Genomic DNA, 20,436 nt, shown 5'->3' on the forward strand with positions numbered 1-20,436 from the left:
CCATCTGATGAATTCTTTGGACCAAACGGTCTGTGAATACCGCAGTGATAATATTCCGGGACAATTCTGTTTAGCTTGACAGGGGAGGGTTCTGTGCTGTTTTGGTGTGTGGTAGGCGCGTATCGGATACCGATGTCGGAATGCTGTGTTCCAAGTACAGAGTATGAGAGTTCCATCGATACAGCAGTTGCATGTAACGTCACACGTTGGCTGACTTGGAAAGAGAGGTCTCCATAACTTGCGACAGAGGGTCGGCAGCGATGCGATATGTTGTCGATGAGTTGCTGAAGTAGCGGCGCAAGCCGTGGTCTATAAGCTGGTGGCTGCAACCATGACAGCGGTAAAGGCAGCAGGTTATCTTGGCAGAACGAGTAGTGCTGAAAAGTACATTTTTTTATAGAGCTCAAGGCACTGTGGAACGAATTGCGCCTGACGCTGCGCAACTGTGCTGTAGAATCTTGTAGTCTTGCCACGCACTACTGCACTTACCGAGACTGATCTTTGACCTGGAGTTCTAAACTGTGCAGCCATCAACTAAGCACCGCTCCGAAAGTATACATGAATGCGTGCACTGATGCACTGCTATGATCTTTCTGCCTTGTTACCCTATATTCGTCGTAATATGTACAGTACCGTACTTCAGTTCTTTCTTTTGCCTTGTGCTGCTGACGTCGCATGCAAACGTACTTCGCAATCCTTCAAACTCAGATAGGTTGACACGTCTGTATCGCTCTATGCTTCAGGACGAAGACCAATCGCACAATACAAGAGAAAAGTGACACAAAATATCAAGCCAGAAATGCAAGTCAAACAGTTGCACACGTCCGCAGAATGCAACAGTACTTCGACACATAGCAGTGAAACTGCTTCAGACATACAACATTATCCTTGGAGAACAACAAACCTCGTTCCACCCCGAGTTGTTCGCACCAGTTGCAACACTTTCAGTGCTGCGAATAGTGCTGTGCAGCAAAAACGCAGAAGCAAATCAAACGACAATCAAGATTATATCAAGATGTTTCCCTGTACAGAGTCCGCAGGAAAGTTGGGGGTTGTGTATTAAGGCATGTGAGCAGAGACGATACGGAGGACAAGCATGCGGCGCGTACTACCATACACGGAGACCTTGCAAACGTTTCTCCATGGGACACAGTGGCGCCAGCCGTTGGAGAGTAGGAAACATGGACGACGAAATTGAAGCGACGAAACATGGGAAAGTAACAAGGGAAGCAAGGTTTCTATTTTGACAGACGGAGTGGTGGGTATGCTACGTCAGGCACTGGCGGAAGTGGGGAAATGCAGACAATGTCGGGTATGAAGTTGACAGCTGGGATTTGCGCACTGACAGAAAGGTGGCTGTGAACAATACACGCAGTTGGGCAGGTACACAACGCGGCATAATCGTCTCCATGCACATGTTGTTTTTGGAAGAAGGGAAGTGTATGAAGGATGATAGTGCAAAGAGGTGCACGTGAGTGTGGAATGTGGTTTGTGAGGAAAGAGAGAGGGCTATTATAGGATCTGCAAGATTTGGCAAGAATGGAATTGTACAGTAGAGGCCGTGCACTGCCTGCCTGCACTGCAAACGATAACTAAGAGAAACCAAGTAACAAGCGATGCGTTGTCGTGTTGAGAAAGGTTGCGGGGGTCGAGGGTTGGGCTAGGTATGGAACGCTTTACACTCGTACCTAGCTTCATTGATTTTATTGATTTTGAGGAGAATCTCAAATGGATCGAGATGGACTTCAATGTAATTAAGAGAGCCGACGAGGAGGACCGAGGATGTGAGAGGAGAACTGTGTGGCAGATGGGATCGAGGGAGAGAACGAGTGTTAATATATTATTGATAAGGGTAGCAACTGGCGCACGTTGCGTCCACGGCGGATGCGTCATGGCATGAAGGATGAATGGTAAATGATTGTATTGGACTGTGCGATAATTTAAGAAATAGTATCGTGGACCAGACTATGCCAGCTGTAATGATGGCTGGCGATCAAAAACTGAATTCTTAGGTCAAGTTTAAAATAATGGTTTCTATCTAAAGAGCCAGGCACCCCGTTCTAGGTGCCGAGGCCTCACGAGGGTCTATGTAAGGCGAGAGAAGCAGTGAATTAGCATGCTAGCACGAGAAAGGAGCAGCGACGCTCCCTGCTACAGTACCAGAGAACAGACGGAGGGGTACATGCGAAGATGGCGGAGTGCATGGTGTGAGATAATGTAATGGTGCGCTACGCTGATTAAAACATACGCCCAGTTTACTGTACTTCTATATTGCAAAGCACTCTTTTGTCACGCATTGGACGGTTGAAGCTCGTACAGTGGTCAGGCGGATTATCGTAACCAACATAACAAGAGGTTGCAACAAAGTGATGACATCGTAATACGTTCGTGAAAACACCAGTATCACGATGTTTGCGTAGCAGAATAGAATAAGAAGTCCAACAGTTTGGGATAGATCTAGGTGGCAATAACTACTGCAGAAAACTACTGTTGACGCTGAGGAAACAATAGTTGCAACAAATGTCGTGCAAGTTGCAGTTGGAGGTGGCTCTGCCGTCGAGGAGGAAAGTAAACCAACATTGGTGCCAGCTGAGGGTGTAGAAGAATAGTTTCACTGATGAGATTGCGTGGAAACATGTAAGAAAATGCAATGAAAGCAACGTGTAGATGCTGAATGCAAACGAGAAAAAAGCGTCTACGGCGAGAACGCACCAGCGCTGGGGGCGGGAAAAAAAAATAAAACGCAGAACGAAGGGTTGGCTGCCACGAAGGCGCAGCACCCCCGTGGGGGGAGGGTACGGCTTTGGGGCGTTCAAATCAGAACGAGACTGGATTATTGGGTTAGTGAGAGGGAGTGACTTCAGACGCACTGGTTTGAGGGTTTCGGGTTAGGGAGGAATTCGGGCAAGGACGATGTAGTGGGGGGCATGACTGTGCTGCCGTTTCGTGTATGGGTCGAGCGGGTGATGACAAATTGACTCCATGAGGCAGTACTCGCATGAACACAGACAGGATGGGGCGATGGCAGTTGGGAGGTTGGTGATGGGCATGGCGACGGGTAGTAGGAAGGGAATTGACTGACATGTACAGTACGGGGGCAGTACACGTACGTTGTAGCTGTCGACGCAATTCAAGAGGATGAGTGATCAAAGTATAAAAAGGGTAAAATCTATGAGCGAGTGTAAATATGTTCTGGAGATGGCGAATAAATTCAAAACCAAGAAAAAGACAGGTCGTTGCGTACTTGTGGACGGCGCGGTGGACATTTAAACACCTCTATCATACACACAAAAAGGAACTCGGCGCATCGACAGCAACACGGCGCATCCCCGTGATTTCTCCTTGAATTCGCCTTCCCAAAAATTTATTCACCATTCTATCTCATTTTCAACTCCACATTCAAAAATATGACTTCCATGGTGGTGACAGTGATATGGCCACCCTTACCCACCGGTTGCTTCACTTCTCTCGCTCTGCGTTGCTTTCTTACTTAAACCCCTCCCCCCCCCCCCCCCCCCCCCCCCCCCCCCCCCTACCCTCCCCTCCTCCTTCCACTACCATCACTCTATTCGTGTCAATCGATCACGCATCCCTGCACAGCACCACTTCTTCACCATGGCCTCTCTCATCACACCACCTTCTCATTCTTCTGCTCGATTTTCACCAAAGCGCACCATTGTCTCCCTCTCACCTCCACTCACCCCGACCGCGAAGCGTCCGCGCACCTTCTGGGACACCGTGCTCGCAGACTCTTCCCCAACTTCCTCGCTCAACACTTCATCCCTATCAGACGCTGTGCCGCATCGCCATCCTCCTGTGCCCCAAACTCCGTCCTATGACGCCGCATCTCATGTTCGAGATCTTCCTGCTGTCGTTAGTTCCCCCATCTCTAACTTTACCGACTCATCCTCGGCTCACCCTCGCTTATCCCCTCCGTATGTGAGCCCAGTTCACTCCGCCATCAAGCCCATTCCACTGGCTGTCTCTTCCGCTATTCGGAAGACGCAGCAACATTCATCCATGATGTCTCCTGCACGCCCACACACTTGCTCGGCCTGCGGTTCCTCGTTTGCGCGCAGCAGTCATTTACGTCTACACATTCGCACCATTCACGAGAAGTTGAAGCCCTTTCAATGCGAGCAATGCCCCGCTGCGTTCGGACATGTCAGCTCCAAATATCGACACTTCAGAACTGTGCATTTGAAAAGAAGGGATTTTGCTTGTGACCGTTGTGGACAGACGTTTGCTGAAAGAGCAGCAGTTCTCAAGCATTGCCGGACCGTGCATGAGGGATCAAGACCATATCCCTGCCCGACCTGTGGTTTTCGCTTTCACTTCAAATTGCATTTATCGCAGCATATTTCTACTGTTCATGAGAAGCAGAGGCCGCATCGTTGCACGATTTGTAATGCCTGCTTTGGGCAGAGGTCGAGCTTGAATAGACATTCAAGACAAATTCATGGGATTTCGACGAAAAAGTAAAAAGGAATGGGAATGGGCCAACAACTCATTAAGATGAGCACTGCCAGGTGGCCGACAGAAGGACATAAGATAGTGGTATAGCATAGTGTAGCTTGCACAACGCAGTAGTACAGTAGAAGGGTTAGCTTTTGTACAGGGTATTCATCTCTTGAGTACGAATTGTTTGCGACGAAAATTTGTTTGAATTTTGATATTTTGAATTTGATTTTGTATATGTATGATTGACACGGTTGGGAAACGACTAGGAAGCCCAGTACCGTACGAACGGCAAGGGGCCGCTATGCAGAGCAACCTTCTTGCGTTCGGCACTCAACGCTCGTCTGTCCACATGCGTTGCTTACTCCGTGCCGTTCGTACCTAGTGTATCTGACACCAGGCAGCAGGTTTCTATTACTTGTGACGGAAGCACAATACTCAGGTAGCATGGTAAGCCAGTCTGACGAAACATTTCTCAAACGCCAAGCAAACAAGCGGTAGAAGTGTCTCAGCGCACCATAAAGGACGGAAGAGCGGAGCCAGCAACGTGCCGTACTATCATTATATATTATTACGCGACCCGCGTGTTGGAAAACTGATTACAACTAAGGGCAAAGCAATGGACGACAAGAACAGATAGAGATACCAAGACGTTGAAACCGTGGTAAGCAACGCTCTACCGCCATCAACTGACGGGGCTGCAGTCGTATGGTATGTATGCCGGGCGAAGGGAAGATATCCGACAGGAGTATTTGTAGAATCCAGACGCGCATAGGGCATGAGACACCCCATTCCAACATCGTGGAGAAAACTTTGGCGGCCATGCGCACATGAACGTTGAAGTAAATGGTGAAGGAATGGGGGAGAGAGGCGCCATTTAATTCAGATGTTTCATGAAGCCACAGTACAGTAAAGTTCAACTTCATTCCATGAGTCTCGAGACGTCTTGTCCACCGGTCTCACGGATGCGTCCAGGGAAGCATGCGTGCTTGTCTACGCATGCGCAAAATTAGGCTTCTAGCCATCAGGCCATACAGTCTTGGACGCAGCACAAAACTCGAGATTTCGGGGCTTGAATATGGCCGCGTTGGGAGAGAGCCCCGGGGGGGCGTATGCAGAGGTTTGCCCTCGCCGAAAGATGCATACCGTTTCTGCATCATGATGAGAGGCTGCTCCTGTGCCTGAAGGGGTTGCTGACCCCTGTATTGAACGTTTGTCTCTGGCGGTGCCCTCCACCGAAAGATATGTGGTTCAATAAAGCTGCCGAGGTATATCTTGAGCCTCAACCGCTGTACTTTCTGTCGAAGGTACCCAGCTGAAATGATATATGTGCCTTTTTTTTCCTCTGAGCCTTGGGCAAAATATTTTGATCATGAGGGCAACGGCTGATTATGCAGTTGGCCATGCGTAGAGACCAGTTGTTGGTCTTTCAAATACTCCTTTTCCCGGCAAGGTTATCTCTGGCACTGTCTCAATGGAAGGTGAAGCTATGCAGCACTGGAGTTCCGTCACGCAGTGCCAGCTTTTCTGTCAGCTTGCTGCAGGAAAAGCACTACAGATATATTGTTTCGTCATTTAAGACACGACCACGGCGTCGTGAATGCATTTTAAATCGCACGGGCAGTCTCGAGGATTGTGAAGATGCTGGACACCCTGAGGATTTAGCCCCATCTTCTTAGAATCTGCATGTCCCATAGAAAAAAAATATACAAGACTTGTATCTTATTGTGAGAGAGGCGGGACCTATTTGAGCACCCATCTCAGAACCTCGAGCTTGCTTTGGAGCAGAGAGCGAAGTTTTGGTCAGGCACAAACACCACGCATCATTCATATGCTTCCGAGGGACGCAGCACTGCACCAGTGTCTGCTCTCCGTGAAGTTGCTTACTGTGCCGCAAGACTTTTCTGCAGCGTTTAGATGTGCACACGTCTCTCACACATCTTACGTAGCTTCAATGCCTTGCCCTCAATGTTTGTCTCTTTCATCCGGCCTCGGACCTTGCGTCCCAACGACACAAAGAGTCTTGTAGTAGCTTGGCCTCGGAACTTGCGTCCCAACGACACAAAGAGTCTTGTAGTAGCTGGCCCCTCTGACTGTAGAAATACTGAAAAATCAGGCTGGAAAATACAGTACAGTCGGTGACAAGGTGCGTTGTATTCCACAATTGGGTTCGTTATGATAAGAAATCTAAAATTTGAAGCCACCTACGGCTGGTCCAGAATCCCACCATGGGCACCTCGTACACACATTTTTTATCCTCCCCACAATTCCGTCTTCATTATCTGCTTTGTTTCTCCCCGTTCCTCTTCGCGGCGGACCCTGCACAGCATCCATTCAATGCGTCTTACATCCAAGAGTAATTGTACTGAGTTTCAGCCCTCCAAGCTCAATAATGGCAAGTGCAGGGACCCGAGGAGTCAAGGTGTGTGGCGATGTCGTTCCAGATCTCCGACTGGTAATGCCAGTATGCTTCGCTTGCAAGACCTCCGATCCGCGCAAACCTTCCCTCATTGTCCTTTTAACACCCAACCAAATACGTGCACGTGCGAATGTGGACACCGGGAACTGTACTAACCCCTTTGTTACTCTAGATTCCAGCACAGAAACTTCCATTTTACTTTGCACATCATGTCGTTGGAAGAAAACTGGATGGGGATCTATCTGTAATTCCAAACGAACAGGAAAACACAATATCGTGAAGTACTTGCGTGCGTGGAAACCTGGCTACGAGGTTCGAGACGGCATTCCGGCCTGAGGTGCTGCATATACATTGTGCGACCTCATACCCCCCAAACCGCATATAGGTCTACAGGCGGCACGAGCCAGTTTCATTGTTCACAAGTACTGGTTTCGCTCGGCGTTGCGGGACCTTCGGCCGTACATGGTCGGTGGTTGCACTTCGAATCACGGATATGACGGAGGAGGCGAATTTTTGATAGAGCAGAAGGTCGACGTGAAAAGGTTAAAAGCGTCCATCCGCAACGTGTTCACGCTTTGTTCTTGTAAGGGAGAATGTCGAACGCAGCGATGTGGATGCCGAAGAAAAGTCCAAAGATGCGTTGGATGCCAGTGTGCTGCTCAGTTTTGTACAAATAAAGGTCAACCCTCTGAGAGCACAGCGCAGGAAGAACGGGAGCTGCAAAATACGGAATGTACAACGGGGGGAGACAACGTGGGAAACAGAAGTCACAGTCCTCTACAGTTTCGCATTTGCGATGAGGATAAAGAATGTGGCGAGGAGCAAAGCAAAACTGCAAGCGAAGAATATACCAGCTCCTTTGAGTCATATTATTGCAACCCAAAAGGTTTTGAAGCTGATGGAGACGAGATTCTGTAGAGAACAAGTTACAATACAGAAGATGTTTCAGGCGTTTGGAGTACAGCAGGTAAATTGGATCGAGATATCGACTTAATTGGAGTCATTGGTCATGTGACCAAGGTACCGTGCTCTTCTAATTGAAACAGATGAGCTGCTGTCTTTTCTCCCCTAAATTCATCTGGAAATGCCCTTTTAAACTGCGAAAATCCAAATGAGCCTTGAAGGGATCAAGAAGGACCCTACAAGTCCACTTCATATAAGCGACCTCGACATCACGCGGTACTCGATTCTTCAACAAGTATTGACGGTTTCTCCAAATGAAAAGCCCTAGTTTTTGGTATGAGTAACTCTTCGGCTTTGCAGCTTGAACAGAATATACATGATTTTGACTACGAAATGGTAGGGCGCCCCTCTCCAGCGACACCAACATAATTCCCTCACTTGAAACAGTTTTGGTATGCTCCACAACTCCATATCTCTTTTCAAGCGGAAGTAATACACATCTGCAGTATGGTGTTTCTCTCTGCACGCCCATCTCTAAAGCATTTAACATGTTAGAAATGAGCACAGGGTCAAAGGGAGGATTTCCTCCCGCCCCTTCCAACTCCATCTCAACGGAATGCCACGTTCCGAGAGCAGAAAATTCAGAGTCATGTACATCTAGGCTGCAGTAATTCTTAAGAACGCCGCTCTCATTCATAGCGTCTGCAAACATCTCCGTACTTATAGCACATGTGCAAAACTATAATGAATACAAGTCGGGTGTCACAGTCCATGAGTCGTAGAAGCTTTTATCTTGAACCTTACGTTTCACTTTTTCGTAAAGCACACACAAGAATGGCTTGCTGTTTTGTCGAGGTAGTGCACAGATATCTGATGAATGATACGCAGTTGAATCTTTGTCTACTGCGTCAGGGACAACAGAGCTTGCTATTGACGCAGTCTGTAGCGCAGTAGCATTTGGCACAATTAATGATAACAAATTAGATTCTGCGACTGATGATATCCCCCTTGAACCAGCAAAGCGTGCATGAAGCCTGATAGAAGAATAATGTGATATCACAACTTCTCGTGTTTGTGTGTCATGTGTGACAGGAATGCTGAGGACGTAGAACAGTCTTAGAATACTCTCGGTACGTCTGTTGACAAGCCAGACTTTAATAAGAGGATGCTCTGTGGGTAGAACAATTTTGTGGCCGGAACGGGGAGAACAGGGGATTGAAAGTGAAATAGGGGCTTCCGAAATGCCGCGGCAGCCCCAGCACGCTGCAAAACCAAACTGTATGTCCCAACGAAGGCATAAATATGGTCAACGTCGTTTTGCATGCTGTGATGGCAACTGCGGAGATTGTGAAATGCGCGTCGTATGGATGCGGGGTTTGTGACTTTCGTAATGTCACACTAGCCGAAATAGCTGAGGGGGGTCTTCAAGGTCTGCATGAAATAAGCGCAGTACGTGATTGTGTCTTTCAAGCAAAAGAAAAGATCTGGCAACGAACAGAATCATAAGGAGAGAGGTTCGATTTCTAGAGCGAGCCTGGAATCGTGTGTCGAGACGATGGGTATGGATGCATGAAGAAACGGAACTGAACGTTACACATCATGGGAGGTGTCGTTGAAATGGTTAAATTTGATCATATTTTCAACCCCTCCAAAAATGCCGGAATCACAGATTGCGGAATGGCTGGATTTCCTTACATCACGTCACCGACTGAGGAATTGGAAAAAAACGGTCACACCGACGAACGCTGTTTTACTCATCCAGGTCTTCCGACGGACGGAAGCTACTGACCTTGATGTGTTGTGTGTATCTGCTTTTTTCGCTGGGCTCTTCATTCTTTTCGCTAGTCGAGTCAGAAGCCTACCCTTTTATACTACCCCAACCCAGTTCGCTCACATAAACCAAATTGCGAGGAACTATAATACGGCCATAAAAGATCGTTATACTCTCATACAAACAATAGTAAATCATCAATAGGAAGTGAAAGTTCAGTCCCACATAGCAAGTCATCATTACGAAGTAAACGCCCAGTCCCACACAGCAAATCATTATGAGGAAGAATACACCCGGTCCCACATCATTTGTTTCATAGGACAACACGCACATTCACACTCCCACCACTTAAAAATACGAGCCATTTGGAGAGCGAATAATCCATTGTTCAACAAGCTTCAAATCTAAACCAGTACGCATCAACTCGTCAAGGGACCTGCAAAACTTGGGCTTGGTTAAACCGTCTGCAATATTGTGCTCGGAGCGCACAAGTCCTACGTTCGATATTTCGTTCTCGTTGTACGCCTGTCGAGCGGAAGAAATGTCTATCATAAGTCGACGGTCAGATGTCGAAGAAGCTTTGGTAATCACATCGAACATCTGCTTCGAATCGGTACTCATCTGAATTGGCATCTTCTTGCGATAAAGAGCTTCCAAATCATGCTTAAGCAAGTATGCGCAATCAAATCCCTCTGAAAAGGCATACACCTCCCCGCCGAATATTGAACGAACAATACGTTCTGACTTCTTACTCGAAAATTCCAAGACGTGACAACGATTTGAAGCAATACATATAAGCACAGCGAAGCCAAGTTGAGATGAGAAGTCTTCATTGCTTCCGAAAGATGCGTTTGTGTACACCCGAAGGCTTAAGGTGTCTTCATCAAGTCTGCTGTACTTCAAACCTAACTCAGGCGTAGCCTTCATAGCCACTGTTGAGAAGTTTGATGTGCATCAAACCGACTGTTCCTCCTTCTTCCATTGTAACTTGGGCCGCGCGATTAGCTGAGTAACACATGTCCGGGCGCGTGTGGGCCCATGCAACCTTGCCCGACGACTCTGGTAGAGCTCAAAACCCGCATCGTTTAGTAATATGCCTATTTTTGAAATGTAATCACGTTGACTAATCATAAATTCTCCGGGAGAAATTGTTTGAGTTCACAGCCAAAGAACTCGGATTTATCCCAAACTCCTTTGCGGGACTCAAACTTCTGTAGGGTTGCATTTGTCGGTACAATGGTGTACAGAGAAGGGTCTCCAGCAGTAGGAGTCATGTGCAAGTCTTGCCTGGCATGGCGATCAAAAGTGACACCCCAATAATCACCATTGTCCCCGTTCCCGTAGAGCGGCTTGCGAAGATCAAGTGCTTCTTCTTCTGTAATGTTGAAGAACTTCAAGTTTTTCCGTTTCGGTAAGATGTATACCTTGCGAGAAAGCTCTTCACCATTTTGAAGATAGGCCTGTTTTACGTCGTAGCTGAAAATGCGATGTCCCATGACGGCTGCAAATGAAACCATGACTCGAACGGAGCGTTATCGGAGGTTGGTTGTATTGTGTACCAAAAATTCCTTGTCCTTATCCATGTGACCCTGAACAACGAAACGACCTTTGGGTTTCTCGTCGTCAGTCCCAAACCCCATTATAGTCAACACATACCGTCCACCAAGGGTGTTAGCGCCTCGTGGTAAATCATTTTCCTTGGCAGCGACAAATGTGCCCCTTCTTGCAAGTCCGTCTACTTCGCTAGCTTTCGCATTCCGAAAGTAATCCGAATCACGATTAGGGTCACTTGGCGACAATATCTTGGTTAGTACAGTAATATTGTAGTGCACTGTACACTATGGCGGGACAGCTGTCCCTAACCCGCCAAATTCGCGCGCACCGCCACCACGTGTACCGTGGATACACGTGACTTCCCCTATCTAGCCGCCGGACTGCGCCAGTGAACACGGGTCGTCCCTTCCTCCCCTATAGGGGCTCTACTTGGTCCCCTCGGGGCTACACCCGTTATATTCTAGATATTCTAATTTACAGTATAATTTAGCTTCGCCATTACGGCGACGGGGACTATATATTCAACCCGATCATCAAAGTAAAGAGGCGCGAAGCCTCGGTTCTTTTACCTTGGTTTCTGCATTCTAGGTTGTAGCCTCGACTCGGTACTGGCTCGCCCATACCGACCGAGCCATCTACCTCCCTAGATTCGCACCTGCCTTTCCCGCGCGCGTCGATCCTCCCTGCGCGAGACTTAACTTAACTACTGTGCAACCCGTTCCCTTAGCGCTGTTTTCCCTTAATTCTACCCCTTTTATTGCTGACTATCGTGCCACTTTTCTACCGCGCAAGCCGCGCCCGGACCCCGGTTCCGGTCCTCCACCGGGTGGTCTCCCGCTATTCCCTTACGGGTTCGAACGCGCGTCGCTTTGCTTACAGCCCGCCACCCGTAGCTATAGGGCACGACAAATATGTCTCCTACTTCCCAAACACAAAACTCATCATTTCGGATAGGTTCATCGGCAGCAAGCTTGAGGGCTCCGACATCTCGACCGAGCGCTGCCACTAAGTTATCAAACTCCTTAGATAAAGCAGGTCGAGGGACCTCAGAACTCTGTACAGCGCTAGTCTGTGGGAGTTGGGATAGAACAGCCCTAGTTTCCCCCTCAGTGTTCTCATCTCGTCTGTACAGTTTGATTTTATCCATCGAGAACTTCGCCAGTCTCCCATTTGACTCCACAAATACGTGCTTACCGAAGCTATCACGTAGTTTGTGCGGACCGACCCACTTGTCAACCGGTGGTTCTCTGTAGATCAAGACTTCGGAGCCAATGGCTATATCGGATGAAGTAGCTGCGGGTATATTAGACCGAAGTGCGGTATCTATGCGACGCTGCGAAACGAATTTGGCCATCTCAATGCTTGCAGATTCCATTGCTTGCATACGTTCCTTCTGTTTTGGAAGGTCTGATGGTGCCAGGACTGTTCGCGGCATGACTCCAAACACTAGCAAGGTCGGCAATAGCCCCTTTGGTCCGGAGGTGTCATTGACGGCTTTAACAGCATTCTTGAGCGCGTATTCCTCCCCTATGTTCGGGAAGTTCGCCCTGACTTTGTTATAAACTTGTCGGAGATACGCATGATACCTTTCGCCTCCTCCAAGAGCATTGTGATGTTCCACTCCTGACAATGTTAGCTCAATTCCGGCCATGTGACAAAGTCCTTCCCAACGCCTTGACCGAAATTGGGGCCCTTGGTCAGCGTGCATATGCTCTGGGTGCCCCACATAAGGCAAGGACCAGATGTCCAAGTAAGTAGTCCATAGTTTATCAACAGTTTCGCCAGAAAGAAATGCGGCACTGTTGAACTTACTATCCTTATCCACACAGTGAAGGACAGGTCTCTGGTCCAGGAACATGATGTCTATGGAGAGTACGCGGTTGAAAACAATGTCTTTGTGTGGCAACGACACACGGAAGCGACTTGGAGCACGACTTAGTCTTTGACAGACATCGCATTGAGCTGTTATATCCTCCAGTTCCTGCAAGTCTTGACGAGAACATTTCCCAGGATCGGCACGCTTCATGACAGCATAAAGCCTATCAGATTTGGGATGGAAGAAGTGGTGATGCATTTTCCATAACTCTTCGGTAGTGTAGAGCATGTTTGTTGGCCATTCTAGGTAGAGATGTCCTTGTTTCCTAACGATGGGCAACTCCCATCCTCTACTTTCGGACGTAAGCAGGTTTCGGTGCACATCGACCTTCATGCCGTACAGCTCAAGGAAGTCAAGTCCCAACAGTAAGGATACGTTGAGGTCTGCAACTTCAACTGCAGTGAAAATAAACTGACTCTCAGTTATTGGAATACGAATGTACATCGAGCCAAGTCCTTTGTATCTCTTTTCACCAAATTTATACACACGAGGATTACTTAGCCTTTTGAGACGTAAGGCCGCGCCCATGAAATTGCAGTATGCTGTGGCTTGCGGCTTTCCAATGACAGATCGCTGTGCACCGGTGTCGATCCATGCTCCGAGGAATTCTCCAACAGCTCTGCATTCTGTATCGTTCATCGCAATGACTGTATCGTTGTGTTCGTCGAACGCGCTCAACTTGGTGTAGAGGAGATGTTCAGTGTAGTGCACTGTTACGCCTCCCTCAATCGCGAGGCATACGCGGGATGCCACCCTCCCGGGTGCGCACCCCACGTGTTACCCACGTATGATCGTGTACATGTACCACGTGTAATCGTGTAACTACCCACCCAGGCATGGCCGGGTGTAAGCCCTGTCGAAGTACGGACAGTCTGTCACTCCACGTCTAGGCGTGTCGATTCCCACGTGTAGGCGGGTATCATAACCCTATACAGGGGGAATTGCGTACTGTACAGCGCTGAGGCTGGTACGCCGGTAATTATTGCCGTGTTCTAATTAATTAATTAATAATAATAATTATTATTATTATTACGACGTCGACTAGTACATAGTCGACGCTCGACCCTAAGTAAAGACGGCACGAAGCTTTGGGTCTAGAACTCGGGTTTCTGGAACGGAGTCGTAGCCTCGCGTCGGTCCCCGTCCCACGACGGTACCCCGCGAGCCATCTACGTCCCGATTCCCTCCTGTCTCTACCGCGCGCGTCGTCCCGCCAAGCCCGACTCTCCGCGCGACAGCTGTCTCTACCGCTCCGCCCCTCCTAGGCTCTGTTTTCCCACTTTTTTCCTTACTTTCCCTACTGCGCTTCGCGCCCGGCCCCGTACCGGTCCCTTACGGGTGGTCTCCCGATAACCCCCCTACACGCGCCCCCCGAACGCGCGCGCTCTGCCAGAGGGGGATCCCACCCTTCCCCCTCAGTGCACGACATTTTGGTCTCCCGACCTAGAATTCTGCGTAGTCTCTAACCCCTTTCTCTTTTCTAATTGTTTCTTTTGAGGGTGCTTACCACCGTTCACAGGTGTTTCAAGACATGGTGTCCGGGTCGGAGAGTTCCCGAGAAACCCGTCCCCGAGACGTTCCTGCGCCCGTAGCGGCGTGGATAACTCGGAGCTGCCGTGAGGCGCTCCGAGAAGCCGAAAGGTTTACGCTCACAACGGTGGCGGAGAAACTCGCAGCGCACTCGTCGGCGCTACGAGAGAACCTCAACTCCTTCGTGGAGGAAACCGTCGCCATGCAGGCGGATGTACAATCCGCGGGCGAGCGCGATCGCCTCTCCGCCCTGGAAGGCGTATTGACGAAGGCCTGGCAAGGAGACATCGAGGCCAGGGTCGAGGAGGCGATCCTCCCTCTGAAAACGGAGATCGCTACTGTAACGGAGGAAGTCAAGTCCCTCCGTCAGGAAATATCCGTCCTCAAGACGTACCGCCCCGATCCGGCGCCTGTTACTCAAGACGGATCGGTGGCGCCCACCCCAGCCATTGCTGCTGTTAAGCCTCCGGCCATTGGCGGAGTTACCACAACTCAGCCCTCGGGCGAAGTGCCAGTCACCTCCCGGAGACGGGAGTTACCTCCGTTGGACGAGAACTTACTCTTGTCCAACGTCACGATCCCGGCGTTACAGGCCGCGGGGATACCCGTCCCCTCCGTGGGGACCGGTCCCCAACTATTTGCCGACCCGACGGCGTCAATGGTCCCCGCGAGGGCGTTCCCAGGGGACGCCCCCGCCGGTCAGGACCCCCGTGAGGGTGAATTACCCTCCCGGAATCCCCCGGGAGGAAACCCCGACTCGGGGGGAAGCTCCGACGGCGATGGCGAGGGACGACGAAAAAAGTCCAAGCCAAGCCGGAAGAAACGCGACTCTCGACGTCGGAAGGGGGGCAAGAGTGCCTACCCGCCATCGGAGGGACCCTCCTCCTCGTACTCGAGCTCAGCCTCGTCTTCGCCCTCTGACTCGGAATCGGATTCCGAGTCAGAGTCACTCACGGCCCCACAGCCGACGTTCGGCCACAGATAGAAGCACGTCTCCGTCTGGAAGCCGACGAACCACCGCTTCCGGGGCGTATGTAATTACCGAGCGTATCGCCTCGAGAACACGAGGCAGACCGTGGATGACAAGGTCTACGCCTCGACCCGTAAGAGGGTACAGTACCTCCTCATGGTGATGGGAGATTACAAGTTCAGCGAGGTGGACCCAATCAGAGTCATAAGTTTCCTTGCGCGTTGCAAGGAGAACTTTGATAACGCCAATATGACTGAGGCGATGGCCCTGATGGCTCTCCCCCACCTGTTATCCCCGCCGGCAAAAGAGGCGTATGAGTCCCAGAGAGGGTTACACCGCAAATCCCAAGGGATTGCGAACTGGGCGGCAGCCGTAAACTGGTTGCTGCGCACTTACGCCACCAACCTCGAAATTGAGCGCGCCCTCACTGCGCTGAGAGAATTACGCCAAAAACCGGGCGAACTGGAAACCGAGTACGCCACTCGGATGCTGAACGCCCTCGGGAGATGTGGCGACGTACACTCGCCCTACGAGAGGACTACCCTGTTCATCGAGGGTCTCACGCCGGCGATCAAGCCGTTAGTTCTGCAAACCCGCGAGGATCGACCGCGATCCTCGTTCGGGGATACGGTGGCTCACGCGCGCTCGAATAGAGAGGCCCTCCGAGCTCGGCAAGCCTCGAGTCGCCGGGTGGAATTTGCTAGGCCCCGCCCTGGTAAGCAGGTCCTTGCCGCTCTTGATAGCGTTCCGTCCTCCACGACCGGTCCCACCGCCAGCTACCAAACGGCGGCGGGTGCCGAGAATTACTTCGCCACGGAAGGGGACAACGCTGGCGGGATGCCTTCCCTGCCAACGGAGGACTCCTCCTTCAACGATGGAGATTCGCTCTTCTACGGCGAGCGGCACAAGCCGTACCAACCCGCTGCGGAGCGTACGGGGAGCCCCCACGGGCCCGCCTTCGGGCGGCCCTCCCGTAACATCCAGAAGGACCTACGGGGACCCCCGTCCCCGCAGATCATCTGCTTCGCCTGTTACAAGGTCGGGGACCATATAGCCCCTGACTGTGACTTAAAGGTGAAGGATGTCTCCCTCGTACCCCATCAGTACGAGAAGCTGAGTACGGCACAGAAAGGCCGGGTCCCCTCGGACGCGTACCTCCGCGCCGTTGCTCTCCTCAGTTATGAGGCCAACCGGGTAACTAATCCCGCTACCGCGGCCGACCCCCCGCCGCATTTAGGCACGGGGACGAAGACTGCCCCGCCCCCTGACGGCGTTCGACAACCTCCAAAAAACTAGGAGAACCTCAGCCCGCAGCAGCTGAGGTAAACCCGGGCTCCGCCCCGGATCAGTCTCCCAAGCTGGCGGACGAAGACTCACCTCCAAAGGTGGAGAGGCGGTTCCGAATTCTCGGCCGCAACTATACTGGTACTAGCCAGGATAACCCCGATCCCGAAGGACTCGGTACTCTACGCCGGCCATGGCGGAGGAACATCCCAGTGCTTGCCCCAGGTGTTCCGACCTCCGAGACAGTAATGACCCTGTCTCGGAGAAATTACAAGGTCTACGCTGACCTTGGACTAACACCAGCTATATTGCTGAGGCAACTCACCATCCTCGACACGGGAGCGGGATCTAATTTTGTCAGGGCTGACACGTTACCCACAGGATGGGAGTCTCTCCTCATCCCGGGCGAAGTCCCGACGATTGCAGACGCAAATGGACGGCCCTTGCGTACCAGCGGTCAAATACCACTGGTGGTGCGGTTAGGAGACCGCACCATGAAGTGCACATTCATCGTCTGTGAGCGATTGGCCGCCCCCGTTATTCTGGGTTGCGAATTTAACGACCGATTTGTCGAAGCCATCTACCCCCGACGCAAGCTCGTGGAGTTGGATGACGGTACGAAGGTACCCATCGTTCGGAAACCGGCTCGTCGTGCCGCGGACCACCCTCCGCTCCCCTCGGAGCAGGAGTATTCCCCCACAGCAGGGCGTATTTCCCCCAAGCTTAAGGTCGCCCGTGCAGTGGATATCCCCGCCGGTACCCAAACGTGGGTTTACGTCACCAACGGAAGGAGTGGACTCTCGGTCGTAGAGCCGAACCCGCAATTATATGCGAAGCACAGAGTCTCCATCTCCAACGGAGTGGTTCACCTCTCCCCGTTGCAGGAGTTTCGGATCTTGGTGGCCAACTTCTCAGCGGCCACCAAGAGATTATCGAAGAACCAAGTAGTGGGTTTCGTATCCCCCCATCCCCGCGCGATGATCCGCACGGCGATGCCGTTAGACACAGTTCTTGCCGCGGAATTTCACGAGGGGGGCCCGCCGGTACAGAACGACGACTCCCCTTGGCCAACCTCCTCAACCCCGGAGTCGGACTCCCATCCCAAGGATGTCGTCCCCCTCGACCATCTGCCGCCGCACCAGCGTAGGCAGGTCAGCACCATGCTCACGCCATACGCGGGCATGTGGAACGGGACTCTGGGCGAGGTTCGCGCGACAAACCACCGCATTGAGCTCACCCCCGGCGCTAGGCCGTTCCGTTGCCAACCGTATCGGGCAGGACCACGCGCCCGAGACGCGGAACAAGCCTCGGTTGACGAGATGTTGGCTAACGGGGTGATCACCCGGTCGAAATCCGAATGGGCGTCGCCTGTCGTCCTCATCCCCAAGCAGGATGGAAGCCCCCGTTTTTGTGTCGACTACCGTCGACTAAACGCTCTCACCGTGCGAGACACGTACCCCATTCCTCGCATGGACGAGTGTCTGGACTCCCTCGGGGAGGCCAAGGTGTTCACCACCTTGGATTGTAACTCCGGCTACTGGCAAATTCCAGTAGCCAAGGAGGATAGAGCAAAAACCACGTTTACGTGCCATGCTGGGACGTTTCAGTTCAACCGAATGCCCTTCGGCCTGATGAACGCCCCGGCTACATTTCAAAGAATGTTGGATATTCTCCTCTCCGGCTACCGATGGAAGAGTTGCTTGATTTACTTGGACGACATAATTATTTTCTCCAAGGATCACGACTCCCATCTCAAGGATGTGGAGGTTATACTCCAAGCCCTACAACAGGAGGGTTTATCACTTAAGCTCAAAAAGTGTAAGTTTTTCCAAGACTCGGTAGAGTACTTGGGACATATCATTCGACCGGGGGAACTGCAAGTTCACCCGAAGAATGTCAAAGCGCTCTCCGAAGCGACCACCCCACGGACCCAAACGGAGCTCCGCTCCTTTTTGGGAATGTGTAATGTATACCGACGATTTGTCGCCCACTTCGCTAACATTGCCGCGCCTCTGACGGCTATGCTCCGCAAGGGAGAACCAGATCTCCTTCCCACCTTTGCGGAGGTCCAAACCACGGCCTTCAACACGTTGAAGGAGTGTCTAATATCCCCCCCGGTGTTGAAGCTTCCTCGCCTCGGGTTACCCTACTCGCTCGATACCGATGCGTCAGACGCTCAACTGGGTTGTACCTTGCTACAAACCCATGAGGATGGGCACTGATACCCGGTTGGGTATTGGTCCCGCACGCTATCTACAGCGGAACGCAATTACTCGACGACCGAGAAAGAATGCCTCGCCATCGTATGGGCGATTCAAACGCTGCGGCCCTACCTGGAACGCGAGCGGTTTACGGTCAACACCGATCACCATTCTCTCAGGTGGCTCATGAACCTCGTCGATGCGAGTGGTCGACTTGCCCGGTGGCGCTTGCGCCTTGCCGAATATGACTTCGACGTTACCTACGTGAAGGGAATCAAGAATTGCCTTGCCGACGCTTTAAGTCGTATACCCTCCACGGGGGGTACTACCGTCCCGGTGGACGAGGAGATACCTTGTTACTCAGCTTTGAACCTTGAGGACGATCCTCTGTTCACAGAGGAAAATGATGACGACCCTGAGGTCGACGTGACATCCGGCTGTTATGCCTTGGAACCCCCGGCATCAAAGGCCGCGCTGACGCACGACGATTTTTCGCGGGAGCAACTCTCCGATCCCCTGTGTAAGGAGGTGGCTTCCCGTCTTGCGAAGGGGGAGGGTTCCGCCCAACTCCGTTTGTCACGGTTCTTCATCAACACAGAAGGTTTAATCTGTCGGAAAGCCCACCTGGATGGTGTCGAACAAATTGTCGTCCCAACAACCCTCCGTGACAGGGTGTTGTATTTATCGCATTATCCCGCCACCTCAGGTCACCCTGGAGGTCGGCGTTTATTCTACACGCTCCGGCAGCGGTATTACTGGCCAAGCATGTCGGTCGATGCCTATTCCACAGTCCGGATGTGTCCCGACTGCGCCAAGGCCAGCACCAAATTGCGTAAACACAACTCAGAATTGAAGACGTTCCCTCCATCAGGCCCCCTGGAGTACATCGCAATTGATATCCTTGGAGAACTACCCCGAACCCCAAGAGGACATCGTTACCTCTTGGTGATGACGGACCGTTACTCCAAGTTAACCCGAACCGTACCCTTACGGAAAATCACCGCCGAGACAGTAGCTCAGGAGTTCATTTCACACTGGGTCTTCGTTTACGGAGCCCCAGTGAAGCTCCTCTCCGACAACGGGAGTCAATTCACTTCGAGGTTCTTCCTCGCAGTGTGCAAAATCCTCTCTATTGAAAGTGTGTTCACAACCGCATATCACCCCCAGACTAATGGGCAGGTGGAAAGATTCAACAGAACGTTGGTCTCAACTCTACGGCACTATCTGGCCGATAACCAACGTGACTAGGACCAGTACACGGATGCCCTCACCTACGGCTACAACTGCACGGTCAACCGCATGATCGGCATGAGGCCATTTGAGCTGGTGTTATCCCGAACGCCGAGTCCGCTGTCCCTACAGCAAACTCCGCTGTTGGAACCCTCCGCCTCACGGGCGCATTTCAAGTTCCGCTTCCTCGCGTGGTTGCGCGGCCTCATGGCCACGGCTGACAAGAACCTACGCGCCGGA

General features: G+C 51.4%; 1 protein-coding gene; it reads left to right on the top strand.

Annotated features, from left to right (window-relative positions):
* Positions 1–3,433: 3,433 nt before the first annotated feature.
* On the top strand, positions 3,434–4,673 carry CHC_T00000793001 (hypothetical protein). XM_005718072.1 is given in 2 exon segments: positions 3,434–3,943; positions 3,944–4,673. The coding sequence occupies 1 exon segment, from the start codon at positions 3,434–3,436 to the stop codon at positions 3,941–3,943; it is 510 nt and encodes a 169-aa protein (XP_005718129.1). The 3' UTR covers positions 3,944–4,673.
* The last annotated feature ends 15,763 nt before the right edge of the window (positions 4,674–20,436 follow it).

This window comes from Chondrus crispus, genomic scaffold (assembly GCF_000350225.1).
Source record: "Chondrus crispus Stackhouse genomic scaffold, scaffold_365, whole genome shotgun sequence".
NCBI classification, from domain to species: Eukaryota; Rhodophyta; class Florideophyceae; order Gigartinales; family Gigartinaceae; genus Chondrus; species Chondrus crispus.

Excerpts from the sequence above, each read along its gene's own strand:
- CHC_T00000793001 (XM_005718072.1), top strand. The coding sequence starts at position 3,434 with ATGGCCACCCTTACCCACCGGTTGCTTCACTTCTCTCGCTCTGCGTTG.